This window comes from Oryzias melastigma, linkage group LG1 (genome assembly GCF_002922805.2).
Source record: "Oryzias melastigma strain HK-1 linkage group LG1, ASM292280v2, whole genome shotgun sequence".
NCBI classification, from domain to species: Eukaryota; Metazoa; Chordata; class Actinopteri; order Beloniformes; family Adrianichthyidae; genus Oryzias; species Oryzias melastigma.
This window is the reverse complement of record NC_050512.1, coordinates 7,809,978-7,825,247: the sequence shown is the minus strand read 5'-3', so window position 1 is coordinate 7,825,247 and position 15,270 is coordinate 7,809,978. Positions and strand designations below refer to the sequence as shown.

Below are 15,270 nucleotides of genomic sequence, written 5' to 3'. Positions count from 1 at the left end.
GTCATCTACCAGCCTCGTCATCAGCCTCAATTGACACATGGCCGCTTTAAGGCACCAAAGCGTTCTGGGGTGACACCAGGAGTGGAGAGTGTTAAAAGGTGTTTGATTGGACATCCTGCCCAGTGGCCTAGCACCAGTCGCTTAGTTGAAGCTATTTGTGTAAATCTCTGTGCTACACACAAGACTCCAACTAAGAAGGCTGGAGTTAACACTCCAAGGTGGTCCAAAATCCTCACGGATTACCACCACATCAGGGATCTGGTTCTGAGCAGTCCCTGGCTGATGGATTCAACAATCCAGCTGTTCAAGCTCAACCAGAGGACACTCATTCAGTAGTAGGAAAGGCATGTTATTTTGATCAATTTCACTGACTTTTAAAAATATAATTTTGTTCATTAATTTTCAGGTTTCAGTGGTGGCAGAAAAAATAAGAAATGAGTGTTCTCACTCAGGGACTGAGCTTCCAGTTCCAAGAGAAAAAAAATGGATGAGGCACCATCGACATCTGGTTCAAGATTCCAATTTCGTCTCCCTCCAAATTGGGAAGGACAGGCTCCTCTTCTGCGACCGGATAGACAGCCTACTGCTTCTGCCACTAGGGAGTGGCCTATCACATCTGCCACCATTGCTACAGGGATTTTGCTGAATGTTTCAACACTGCAGTCATTGTTGGGGACAATCATTCTAAACCCAGGTATGACTGTGCCTACCGCCATTACATTTTCTGGACCCACAACGTCTAGTGCAGGCTTCATTCCACTTTCCACAGAAAATTCCACAATGCAAATCTCTTATATAACTAGTGGTCAGTGGTTCTCCCATAAAGCATAACCGTTTGGGTGCAGGAACTCTTATGATATTCAAAATATGAATTTTATGTGTTAACATAATGTGTTTTGGGGATTACCATAAGATGGCCTTGATGTTTTTTTTAATGAATTTTAGTGTTCTATGAGGACCCTAAGAAGAGTAGCTGTCTGCTACGCACATCTGATGGGGATCCTGTAAATAATAAGCATGCAGCTCCCAAAGTTGCTGCACCCTTTGACCAGCCAGTTTGAAGCCATAATTTACCACATGATCCTGAAATGTTGCCCTGATTTCATTGTTAATCTATGCAATTAGACTCTTCCTCTTCAGTTGTATTGTCTTCCTTCACCCATCCTCACTCCTCTTCCATGAAGTTGACCTCAAGGCTTTTCTTTAACAGTCTGAATAAAGGTTTGATAATACTAATACAAAACACATTCTTATCATTTGCAAAAAAGAAACTGAAACTGTAAATAGTTCATTTATGCAAGATACATGTTGGTCCCAACACTGACCCCTGGAGTACACCACAGGCAATGTCAAGAGATCTGGATGTAAATTGACCAATGATGACATATTACTTTTAAACCAGAGTAAGCCACCCCTATTACGGTATCCTCCATTTTTAGGCACAATTGAATGGTTTATGGTATTTATTATTTTTTTTATTTTAATGAAAACTCCAACTGCATGTTATTTATTATCAAATGCACTGGCAATTTCCTCTTCTGCATCAGTTATGGCCATTGTTTTTTCCTGAATCCGTACTGCTCTTTGTTATTTATAAAATGTTTTCTAAGTCGTTCTAGTCACTAAGCTTTTCCAAAATTTTTTCAAACTGAGGTAGTAAGGAAATAGGTCTATCCTTTGTAAACTTGTGCTTAGTGTTACTTTTGTAAATCAGTGTGACTTTGGCAATTTTCCTCGTGTTCAGGACATAACCGGCTTGGAATGACAGGTTAGGTATATTGGTAAAAGGTTAAGTTAGATGCTCTAGTACTTTTTTCACCGATGACATATCCATGTCAAGACAGTCTGTTGATTGTTAATAAATGCAAAAGCAAGGCAAAAAAAAAAAAAAAAAACGGGAAAAAATAGATTGTGGATTTTTTTTAACTTATTTATTGTCAATTGGGTGATCCTGAACTTCCTTGGGTAATTTAGATCAACATTTAAATATATATATATATTGAATGCATGTTTGATATTGCAGCTTTTACTATTTTCGTCCAAAAAATAATTTGGATAAGACGGCTCCAATTAACATTACCGGGGCAACAAAGATGAGAGAAATATTGGAGCTATCAACCCACACAGTTGTGAGCCAAATGTTGGTTCAGGCAAGGAAAACAAAGACATTCATGGATCTAGTCCTCTACAAATGGATGCATCAGAATGGAGAGGAGCAGGAAGCTTGTTGCGATAGCTCTGTCACACCGAAAAGCTTTTTACGATGCGTCTGCTTCTGATTCATAACGACTGGATAAAACGACTGCTGGAAATGCAATTTAAGGTAGAACTTTATATATATATCCATCATCAGAAATATTCTTCAAGAACATGTTGAGTCAGGCTTCAGACAGAATCACAGCACAGAGAAGGCTCTGACCAAAGCGACTAATGATATACATTTGAATACATACAGTGGAAATATGTCAGCTTATACAAATAAACTTGCTTTGCCTTGTTAAAAACAAGGTATCTAAACCAATTTGTTTGAAAGATGAATAAAATTTAAAAAAAAAAACATCAGGGCTTCCAGAGAAGACAGAGCTGCTGAAAGTGTGGATGGTCTTTAAAGTTTAGTGCAGCTCTCAAATGACATTTATTTAAAGATAATACATGAGCTTCATATTTTATTTTCTGCAGCTGTAGACTTCTGGCGGGAGGGGGTCTGTTATAACCATAGCGTGTTTGTGCAGCAGCGGCGGCTCTGGGAACTGCAGGATGAAAAAGGAGGAGGAGGAGAGAGGAAGTTCTCCAAACTTTCCTCCTCCTATTAGAAGACTCCGGAGTCCCGTTAGATTTCCAGAGGAGGGGGGATTCTGTGCAGGAAAAAACGGATTTCTCTGCGTTGGGCTGTAGAGACGCAGATTGCGCTGATCTCCTCACATGAACGCGGTTCAAGGGGGCCGCGCGCGTCTGGGCCTTTTTTGTGCGCGTTTGTCCCATCCGAGGATCGCGCGGAGGCGATGAGGTGTGACTGAGCGATGCCTGCTGGAAATGGACAGACCTTATCCAAACGGAAACATGGCGCCTGCGCCCTCTCCGGTCTGCTCGTGGCGCTTTGCTGGTTGGGCGCGTGCGGCTCCGGACAGCGCGCGGACCGCGGCGGGATCTGCGGCCCCTGTCCAGTGAACTGCAGCTGCTCGGGGCCCCCGCAGCTCTGCACAGTTAACTGCTCCAACCTGGGCCTGGAGAGGGCCCCCGCCGCGGCGGAGCTCCCGCGGGCCGTCAGTGTGCTGTGAGTACTGCGCTGTGCGCGAGAGCGAGCATGCGCCGAACGTGCACAAGTTCATTTTTTAATCAATTTTCTGCTTGATCAACTTCTAACTTCTGTAAAGTAGCCCCACATTTTAACACAGTTTGACACTTTTGCCCCTTTGCTGCTACTGAAAGGAACTTTAAGATTAAAACAAACAGTTATAATTTTAAAACAATCATTGTGATGCAGACTTAAGATGATAAAGAAGTCATCAATAGATTAGCAATAATACAAAACATGTTTGAAATGGCAGAAGCTTGAAGCCAGCCCCTAAAAAAGAGAAAGTAAATAACAAATCTTAATGATAAGAGAAAATACAATAAAAAAACAGAAGATTATTCTCTCAGATTTTTAATCAAATTAACAATTAAAATTGTATTAAATAGCTAAAATATAATTCCATGTTTGTTTTCCTAACGGTAGCGACAATTACATTTATCTACACATGTTCAATATTGGGTGAATATTTTGTGTTTCTTTTTCACAGTTTCAGATAAATGCGTTAGAACCAGACACAAATGCACTTTTGTCATCCATCGTCGTTCCACAGTCTTTACAATAAATGTAGTATATTATGGGCTGTACTGTATCTGATCAGGAAGACCGGTCAAAAGACCAGAGGTCATTTTCAGATGACACTCCAGTCCCCAAATGCTTCCATGTAGTTTAAGTGTATTCAGACTGGCAGGGCTGCCCTTGATCACCGGTAATAGTCTTTATGGACAAAATTTCTGGGTGCAGCCAGGGCCCGGGGGGGAACTGGTTTTGGGGACCACAGAGGAGAGAGCTTGGAGTACATTCGCTGCTCCTATTCATTAAGAGCCAGTCAAGGTGGCTCGTTCATCGGTCCAGATGCCTCCTGAATCGCCCCTGTGGAGGTGTTCGGGGGATGTCCTGATGGGCAGAGTCTCAGGGAAAGACCCAGGACACATAGTCTCTCGGCTGGCCTGGGAACGCCTCAGGGTCCCCTCAGAGGAGCTGGAGGAAGTGGCTGAGCATCTTTGCTTTGACTGCTGCCCCCGTGACCCGGTCCTGGATGAGCAGAGCATAGATGAATGGATAGATGGATGTATTCAGACCAGACACATTTGGTTCACTTAAAGTAAACCACAGTTCTTCTTCCTGGTATTCCAGAACAAACGTTCAGTCTGACCACACCAAAGTGGACCCTGGTCTGGGTTTAGGAACTGCTTTCTGGCCCATCTTTTGAGGTGATCTTGGTTCTTTTCCAATCGGGCTGAGCTCCTGTTCGCGTGCTCTGAGCTGAACAACTGGGTTGTAAACGGTGGACTATTGTAGAGCAGTGATGCAACAGTAACTCATTGAAATGCGGTGGGATGAATGCTCATTAAAACAATTCTTGCTACTCACATCGTTTTCCTAACAATCTATATGTCAAACATTTATCAGTATATCCTCTTGGCCATAATCTCCTCAGTAAGTGTTTTGCAGCTTGCCTCCACTGTACCAAAGTAGCAGTAAAAAGTGTTGTACCCGATGTTGATACAATCATTAAAAATTGGTCAGCGAAATATAGAAGTTGGAATAAGTGAGCTAACCCGACAAGAATTGCAAAGCACTGGACTTTAATTTCTGCCCCTCGTTGCGTTGCCCCACCCTCGTAATTCCTGGCCAATGACAGATGAGATCTTTAGTCTTGTGGTTTTATTTAGAGGCTTTTGTTTGAAACAAAAAACTTCAGTAGACTGCAGTTTGAATACAGACCAAACGCAAGGTTCAGGACTTCCTCCGGACCAAATAAGGTGGACTCTGTCAGGACCTACAGACTTTTCCAGTCTGAAAACACCTCTATGATCATTGGTTTAATCATCAGACTCAATGATTTTTCTTCTTCAATCTCAATCGGTTTGTTTCTCTTTTTTCCTTCTCATTCTATGCTCTAAAATTCAGATTAGAACAAAACTATGAATTATTTCATTGCATCAAAAATGAGAAAAATCCAGTATTTATTCCATCCTAAAGTTCATTCTGCAGACCCACAAACTGCATTCTCAGTTGTTTCATTCTCTTCTCATTCCTTCCTCTGATCATCAGAAATGTCAACAAATTGAATATTCTTAATATTAAAGTTCCGCTTTGATCATCTTTTGATCCATTTTAGAATTGTTCTTAGTGCCATTTTTAGGGTAAATTTAAAATTGTGTGTCATTGTCTATGAGAGTCTCTGCAGAACTGCAGTAGTTCATTAGATATTTGCCTCAGAGTTGTGGGCCAGACCGTTAGCACAGAGTTAGCCTGAGCTGATTTCCCATCATCGCTTTGTTTACACCATCTCCTGCTAACTTACAGCCCCTCACAACCCCAACCTAAGATAAGCAGCGCAACAAAAAAGGGAAGCAATATTGGAGCTTTCTAGCCGTACAGTTTTGAACTAGATGCCAACTCAGGCAAATGAAGTCAAACACGGATCCATTTGTCTGCAAGAGGATGCATTGAAATGGATCGAACCAGGGAAAACTATGGCCTACAGAGACTTTTCAATCTAGTTTTTTTGTTTCTGCCTGATTAATCATAGTTTGAATTAAAAAAAGAATGCTCAGGAATGCAACTTTAATATATGTCCTCCATCATTAAACAACTAAAAATATGCTAAAAACAGGATCTGTACATCTCGGAGGTTGTGACAGCAAAGCAATTTCCACTCGACAGAGAGTTGAGCGCTAGATGCCTTTCCTGACTCAACTCTGTCTTTCATCAAGACTGGGCACCAGTACAGAGGTCCAGACCTGGCCACATACAGTAGTTAGACAGCAGTGTGAAGGGTCTTGTCCAGGGACCCCTCTGGATAAAGCTCATTGCGGCCCCCAGGAAGCTAGTGTTTGTTTCCCAGATGAAACAAAGACTAGTTTTCCACATGCCACCCTACACACAGTCTATTAAGCTATCCAGCTGCTTAACATGTTAAAAAGAACAAAAACAATTTTTCCATTGGTGTGGGTCTTTGAAAGCTGTCTGTGTTTCTCACTTGAACCCGTTTCCGTTCAATAGAGTATAGTCATAGGAGTAAAAATATGAGTTTGTTCTTAAATTTTCATCCACTGATTACATATGGACTTCTGTAAAGCTGTCATCAAGCTTCTTTCAATCTGTTCTGTCTTAAATAAATGATCCCTCCCATTTATCAATGGTCAAATGAAACGACACATTTTGACGGTAAAAGCCTCATATTATCATCACATTAACTGGAGAAAACTGTTGTCCTTTCTTGTAAAATGTAACATTTTCCGTTCTATGGATGCAGTACTTCTGACGGCCTTATGGGGTCAGCGATCAGTGCTGTTCCACCTACATTTTGGATAACCTCCAATTTAGCTGTACAATCATTGTCATACAACAATCGGCGCAGTGGGAGAAAAAAGAAAAAGGGGACCCACAGTGGATTTCTTACACTGGCAGCCTATAGATAGCAATACAGCAGGGGGTTCCAAACATGCCCACCAGATGGTTTAATCTGGCCCAGTTATGAAGAGAAAATAACAAGAATGTTGGGGGGGGGGGAATTTTCTAACCCATTCATGTAGCGAGTTGAGGTTTTTCTTTTTTAAGAAATGACCACAATGCACAATTCAGCCACTAGGGGGAAACAAATGAAACGCAAGACCGGCATAACAAGAGATCAATAAATATTTGTAACAAACAAACTAATAAGTGATCAGGCTATTCGGGTGTTTGAGACATTTTTTTGAACTGAGAAAAAAAAAAAAACAAAGCTACAGATCAGTTGACCATAACTTATTTTCCTACTATGTTTCTGGTCCGGCCCAATTGAGATCAGATGAGTTGAATGTGGCCGCTGAACCAAAAGGAGTTCAACACTCCTGATGTACAGGGACCTGCTCTGGAATGGTTTCTGTTGGAAATGCCCCCCCCCCCTAAGTCCACACCACTACCAGAGTAACAGCGTGTTCAACAGGAGGAAGTCTTAATAATTGTTTGTACGGATCAGGTCTCAACATTTTTATGAGAAATGTCCGTCTGTCTTTGAGTCTCCTTCCATCCACTCCATTTATGAGATGTGGAGAGCTCCCTCTGACATTTGCAAATGAAGAGGCACACAGAGGAATATCTGGATCCCCGCTAATCAGAGGAGGACATGTTGATTTCCCTTTCTCTGATTGGTTTAGACCACAGTATGAGTTTCATGTGTGTATGTTGATGAAGACCAGGAAGACTTTCAGAGTCAAAGAGAAGTTTGGGTTTCTATGTTGAACAGCTGGAAACACCAGTGGGAACAACACCAAACGTGATTAAAATTTGGTGCCAAGTCAATGTACATACAGATGATCTTGTGAATCCAGACATGACGCCTTTGTTGAGCTCTTCAAAATATATCAACCCGAGATACTCTCAACATCAGGCATGTCTTCTACAATATAGCAATGAGGCTGTTAAAAGTTTTTGACAGTAGCTCCTCCCACAGGGAAGTTCTCTCCCGGGGCTTTAGGAGCATCAGCAGACACACGTTTTGGAGTTTCTTGCAGCTAATTTGACACGCGTCAAAACAGAGGCGGCAGATGTTAATCGTATCGTGTTAAAGCAGTTTTAGCCTTTCATCTCTGCATCAGTGAGAGTTGGTTATGCTCTAGAACCCTGATGTGTGTGTAGTTGTCTGTTTGTTTATATATGTGTGTGTAATATGTCAATGCTCATGTGTGAGTTGTGCATGTCTTTGAGTTTAAAGAATTGAATAGAATAAAACTTTATTGATCCCACAAAGAATGTGTGTGTGTGCAGTAGTGCGGTGAGAACATTGTGTTCTTTTAGAACAGCAGCCATATGTTCTTTATTATTCATTTTCCTGATACAAACGCTCTTTTAAACTGAAGTCCATCACTGTTTGAGGCGTGCTCTGTTCAGGGACCCTGGGAAAAACATTTTTGAATGAAAGTTTTTTGAAGTCTTGAGTATTTGTTTTGGGTCATTTTCAGGGTCTGGAAACCTGCAGATTTTCTGTGTGTCAGTGATGATGATCTCAACAGAAACAGGATGAACAGATGAAAGATTTGTTAGGCGTTAGAGTAATTAGAGACAGACCCTCCATAGGACTCGTCTCCATGGACTGTGAATGTTACATGGTTCTCTGTTGGTATTAAATCAGTCACTCAGGAGGAATTGAACTCCTCTTCTTCACTCCCCCTGTAGCTGAAGGTTCCTGATCAGAAAGATTAAATGTTCTTCTGCTAACTATGAAACAGGAAGGAGGTACATTTATGCAGAACCTCGAGTTAAACTCAAGTGCAGATGTGATATTCAGTAATCTTAAAAAACATTTGCATCATTGCTGGCAAAGCCTTCAGATGAGTAGTAGTTTAACTATTAATGCAATTAAAATGAGTAAATCTTCCTTAGCCCCCAACCCTCCCAGGTTATTTCTGAACACTCAACATTCCTTTATTTTGCATGTCTGAAATATTGGTACAACTTTCAACTCAAATGTCTGCAGTTTCTGGTGGAGAAGTTGGAGACAGCACCAAAGTGGTTGATATTTTTTCTTTCAAATGCCAGAAACAAACTTAACTGAGACATATATCTTATTAGTGTTGTGGTCTGATATTGTGCACCTTCATCATCAGGGCTGCAAACTGTGGCACTTGAGCTCCTTCTTTCATCTCTATTGAAGTGGTTCATCAAAGCACATGCTAAAACATTTTGCAAATGTTGAGGTTTTTGCTGTACCAATAATCTGTTGCTTTCAAAACTGCTACAAGTAAATGTGGCACTGATAGCTGTAACATACACATAGATAACACAGGTAATTTAAGGCATAGAAATGTCACATAATTGAATCCAGAACAGATCTGTGGGGGAAACACACCAACTTGAGAACAAGGGGTCCTTTTATAGAGGGTTGTTGTCTTCCTCACCAGGCCAAACCAATTAGTAATCAAGTCAATCCATTTCTAACAGAAATAAGCTCTTATTTGAACAGCTAAAGGCTGAAGGCTGAAGCTAAAGGCGTTTTTCTTACAACAAAATGAAGAAGAGAGACACTCACAAACCCACAGTAAAACCCAAACAAACAATACAAACTGAAATATTACTTTGAATTTAGAACAGGCCTGTCGAAGTCAACTAAATCATAATGGGGTCCTTTGGTAAACCAGGAAGTGAAGAAAACACTTTTTTTTGGTTTGTTTTTTAAACGCTTGTAACAAATATCAGTAGGTAATACAAACAAGGGAGGTGTGTTTTCACTGGAATCAGGTAAAATTTTAATGTGTGCCCTCACTAAAAAATCCCATAACAAATCCTATTAGTTCAGGTGATGAACTGGTGACTGAGTTATGTTCTGTCACAGGTACCACACAAATGTTGATGCTTTACATCATTTGTATTTTCAGTCAAAAAAAAACAAAAAGAAAACAGCCTTATCTTGGATGTATGACACTCCTTAAAATTTAGACAGGTTTGTAGATATAAAACTACACAGACAATGATTTCAGCCAAGAATTCTCTGCTTTTTGGGCAGAAATCATTCATTATCTGACACAAGACAAATAAATATCCTGTTCTCATGCTGAATAACTGGGAAGCGTAGGTATGGAATTAATTTACAAGTAAAGGTTAGACCAGTGTGCAAAATCTGTGTTCACGTGTGTGCGAGAGCGTGTACCTTCCGTGGTGCTGCGCCTGTTTGATGCATTTACCTTGGTTTATATATATATATATATATATATATATATATATATATATATATATATATATATATATATATATATAGACTATATATCTATATACTATATATGTACTGTCAATTTGTGTATATATATATATATATATATGTGTGTGTGTGTGTGTGTGTGTGTGTGTAAGTATGTGTGTAAATATATGTGTATACAGATAGATAGAGAGCAAGAGAGAAAAGATGCAAAAATATTATTATTAAGTGCTTAAATATGCAGACTTATTATCAAAGGCAGATTTTAAAGTGGATCAGACAATTGAAAAAAAAATCTCTTTTTGTTTTCGGTGAGCTTTGGACTCAGCATTTTGTGGGTAGCTGTTTTAATTGAGTGAATTCTTAACTTTCGGCTGCTCCCTTGTTGACTGCAGTTTGTCCAACGCATAGAATTTTTTTGCCATCAGAAATACTTGGCTTGGAATCCAGAATCCTTTAGCGCAGCTTTGATGTTTCGAGTATTATTTATTTTTCTAAATTAACACATATTACTATAAACATTAATCAAAACATCCAGATGATTCTCTAGATTATTAGTGTCATTAGAAAGTCTTTTCTTTATAGGCATGAGTTGTTCATTAGTAATACATATTAAACACAAACAAATCTTTTCCATTAAACCCTTGGTTTAATATTTGTTTTAATAAAAGATGTCCATAGGAATTAAAAAACAAATCCTTTATGGCTAATAAAATGCAAGTATATATTTTCAAAAAATAAAACATTTCAAGCGCGGGATTTGAATCCAGTTCCTTCCGATGATTACACATGGGAGCACAAGTCAATGGAACCAAATGCCTTGTATATATCTTGTACTTGGCCAATGAAGCTGATTCTGATGATTAAGGTTTATAGTGCCGTCACCACAAAAGGCAATTGAAACTCATGAGTGTTTGCTATTTGCTTGCAGCATTTTTGGTGCCATTTGGTGCACATCATAGAACATTTTTCTATTTTTCATCATTAAATGTGAGTTTTGACGAAGTGTTTTATGTATTATGTATAATAATGATTATAAATCTTTTATTAATCAAAGGGGAACCTTTGAAAACAGAAGTTCACAACAATTCAGAGGTGGTCATTTAGATTCCACTGGCGAAAAGCTCTGGTCCTGTGTGTTGATGTTTGTGCGGTTGTCAGGACAACCCTCCTGCAGTGACGCGTATGTGAATGTAGTCTGTTAGTAGGTGTGGCTCTGGTCTTTAGGACTTTGAGACCTCAGCTTTAAAACAGAAGGGATGAATCCCAATCCAAGCTTCTCAAGAGCTTTTCAACCTGCAAACACCTTCACTCACTGACTGAACACTGTAGAGAAAAAAATCAAATGCACTGATGCATGCCAAGGGAATGTGTTTTGTTGCTGAGGCAACATAAACAACAAACTAGCTGCAAACATTCCAGAAGCTCATACATGAGAGTAAGGAATGAGGATCTGAGCATCTCCTCAGCTGTCCGTGTTTAGGCGTGGATCAGGCGTGATCGGGAGTGTGAAAAACAAACCCACGTATACAGAGAACACTGCTGTACCTCCTGGACTCCTCTGTTGCCCTAACATCACAGTTTAGAGGAGTCCCACTTGTCTTTTAGATGAAGTGGCAGGGATGGAGGAAAGTGTTATGGGAGGACACTGCAAAGTGCTGTGAGACCTCCTTATGACTGACCCAGAAATGACAACAAATGCTTCCTTCCATCTGGTCACTATGTTTGATGTAAAACACGTCTACAGGAGCGTTCTGCAACACTGTGCCACATATACACATTTAAATACAAGTTTATGGTATTAATCTATGAGGGTTTATTACGTAATGATTGTTTCCATGTGTAGATATTGAGAAAATTCTTTGTTCCAGTTTTGTTTTTTAACTAGGAATGTAAAATATATAAAATACGTATCAAAAAATAGATCGAGCAACCGCAGTACTGTTTGAAAACCAAAGTGATGAACAAGATTATGTCGGTTTAAAAGTATAAAATCAATCAAGAAGTAAATAATGCATTCTCTTTGGGGTTTTTTTCTACTGTTTTTGTCTTTTTTATGAACATGCGATACAAACAAAAAGATGTCCAATCATAAGCTTGCTTCTTCCATGTCAATACCTGAATACATTTCTCTATCAAATGCCATGCATTATTATTTATAGGTTTAAATGTCATATCAATAAGAAATATCTAGATTTTAGTGTTTTTGGTAAAAGAATCGGGCTGTATGTATTGGTTTGTGGACCATTTATCGAGATGTGTATTGAATTGTGTGAAAGTAAAAGATACACACCGCTATTTCTTAACAGTATTCCAGATTACTGCAGGAAACTCAGAGATGCAGCAGCTTTTTGTTTTAGGCCTGAAATGTAGGGGTGTTTGAAAAAATCAATACAAGGAAATAATCGCGATACTTAATTTGACGATATTTGTATCATATTAAAAATGCTGCCAATAGGATATTTAATTAATTATTTATATGCAAACATGTTGTTTGGTGTCATACTTTTGTTTTCCACTTAAACCCCAGACCACTTGTTGTCAGCACAATGGACCGAGCTTCTTTGGGGAACTCTACACCACATCAAAACAACAAGATCTTGCCAGAACTCTCTTTGAGTTAAATGTTCAGTCATTGTCAACACCCGATCTAAGACCACTACGAGCTAAATAAGACATGTACAACTTAGTTTTAACTTGCTTACTATCGATACTATAGAATAAAAATCATAGGTTTGGTGCTTCGTAGTCACATTCATTGGCCACATTTAAATGCTTCTGAAAAAATTGGCAAGGTTTTTGAAGAACCTGTTCAGGCACCGTTGAGACACCCGGACCGTTTTAAAAGTATGTGTTTGGCTACAATAAACAGGCCTTTTCCTCGGCCATACATACTGTATAACCTAATTGGTTAAGACACATTTATTATTTTTTTTCCTATAGTGAAAATATTGAGTTGCTGAAATCAGACAATGTTGACAGTTCTCTTTAAGAACAAACAACCAAACTTCTGGTGGCTTGTTAAAATACAAGATGATTGAGTCCAACCCAACCTACCTTGGACGATTAGGTGGGTTTGTCCTAGAAATATTCAGGACGGACAATTGACGTATCAATTAAGGATTAAAAAAAAATCTACCATATTTGGAATAAATGGATCAAATGTATCGCCCCAACTAGACCAGAATTTATTTGATAATAACAGCACCCTCATTCTCTTTTGGTTTTATTTTTTTATTTTATTTTAAGAATGTGTGTATGTACGTATAGATATAGATATATATATATATATATATATATATATATATATATATATATATATAGAAAGTCGCACAGGACTTAAACAAATACCAATTGAATTCTCTTTATACTGTATAACTTTTGCCAAAAGATGTTTTTTGCCTTACTTGTCTGCTGCCCATTCCTAATAAAAATATAATAACAAAAAAGAACAAATATTTCTTAATTTACCAAAAGAAAACCACCATTAGGTTAAAGCAACTTGAATATGAGATGTATGAATCGGGATACATATCATATCATGACCTGTGTATCGTGATGTGTATTGTGTCGCCAGACCCTTGCCAATACACACCCCTACTTATGTGACAGACTTTTTAAAATCATGATGCTTTTGAAGGTGAAAGGAAACAGCTCCAGTAGGTTTGCATCATTTTTAAGACTTGTTTTAAGACTTGTTTTTATAATGCAATGATTTGTGTTTCTTGGATAAGTAGTGTATCCAGTATTGGAATTGTTGACTTTATAGAAGCTTGTCAAAGCTGTCAGATCTGAGTGTATTGACATGTACTTCCCTCTGGACATTTTTGCCGTTCTAACAAACAAGGCTCCACGTTTTCTACAATTGACTTCAAACCAATTGATTTATGAATGAATTGATAGTAGGCTTCAGTCACTCTGTAGCCAGTTGAGTCATCATCAGTCAGATTGTGATGATACAAAACCAACATATTTGTGAACATAAATAAAATATGAATTGAGGATTTGTCTCTGGATTTCTAGAGAGAAGTAAACAGAGGCAGTGATGAAGAGGAGGACAGATGAAGGGTGCTTTTGCTGCTTTCTGGCTTTCATTCAGCAGAAATTAGCCACATCTGTTTCTTCTGATTTCCGTTTTTGGATCTATGAGGGAAATGTCATCAAGATCTCCTTGATTAGGAGATATCCTTTTTCTCTGCTCTATCCCAGACTAGAGCGGAAAATCCACAAACCACTGTCTCAAACAAGGAGAAAGGACAGCTGTGCAAGACCTCCATAGTGGGGTTCTTTAAGGTTCTCATCTGGAAAATTAGAACATAAATCGAGTATGCATTCAGACATCTGTGTATAGAAAAGGTGGTTATTGGGATAACATACTGGCAAGTGTAGGTTCTGCTGAGCTGAAGCTCACTCTGACTTCAGACCAGCCTTGTTTAGCAGAGAAAGATTGAGCTGTTTCTCTCACATGCATCCACAGCGTGAACAAGCAGGAGAGTTCAGTGTGTTTAAGGACTGCACATAGCTGCTGCTGGACAGCAGGCAGCAGCTGGAGACATGAACAGAATGTTCTGGAGAGGAAAACGTGAGAAAGACGAGAGCCAGACTATGAGGTAGGAAGACCAACAGCCTCTTCCATTGAAAACCTGTATCATCTTGACACAGCGTTCACACTACGGTGAAGGAACCACATCACTGCTCATGTACTAACATCCAGAGATTCATATTCTGAAGAGGACTAGTGTGATCTTTAGGGTCCAAACTAGGACCGATTGTGGATCATAGCAGGATAAAAGCCGTCAGAATGCTGAATCATGATTTTCCAGAGTGGGACCAACTTATTTCTATTTTTCTTGGTCTTCGTCACAGCCATTACAGTGTAAAAGTAACCCCTTCTACCACGCTTGAATGTGAGGTGTTTGAGGCCCACAGAACAGTAATGGAATTGTTCTCAGGGTTTTCTGTGTCACACAGTAACCTCCGTTCCTCCACCTTCTTCCTCACATTAGTTCTGCTCCTGTTTTAGCCAAGCCCACATCAGCTGTAGAAACAGCAAAGACGAAGAGGCGCAAAAGGGGCAGGAGTGATGAAAGCGCCCACAGAGGAGTCTGGGTTTAGGATTTCATCCACACCATCGAGACTCCTTCTTGTTCTTCCATCCCAGAAGAAAACACAGACATGGAGGTTTTCCTTCACACTAATTTCCTCCTCGTTCAAAGCCAAACAGGAGGGGTCACTCTCCTCAGGCCACGCCCTTTACCGCACAGTCCGGAGCATGCGCGGGTGTTCTTTCTCTCTG

At 39.5% G+C, this 15,270-nt stretch overlaps 1 protein-coding gene across 2 annotated transcripts in view; it reads left to right on the top strand.

Moving 5' to 3' along the window:
• The first annotated feature begins 2,697 nt into the window (after nucleotides 1-2,697).
• pkd1a (polycystic kidney disease 1a) overlaps nucleotides 2,698-15,270 on the top strand; it is a 64,954-nt gene continuing 52,381 nt past the window's right edge. For both annotated transcript variants that reach the window (XM_024259582.2, XM_024259581.2), the window contains exon 1: nucleotides 2,698-3,274. In XM_024259582.2, coding sequence (XP_024115350.1) covers nucleotides 3,021-3,274 — 254 coding nt within the window. In that variant the 5' untranslated portion in view covers nucleotides 2,698-3,020. The remainder of the gene's footprint in view (nucleotides 3,275-15,270) is intronic.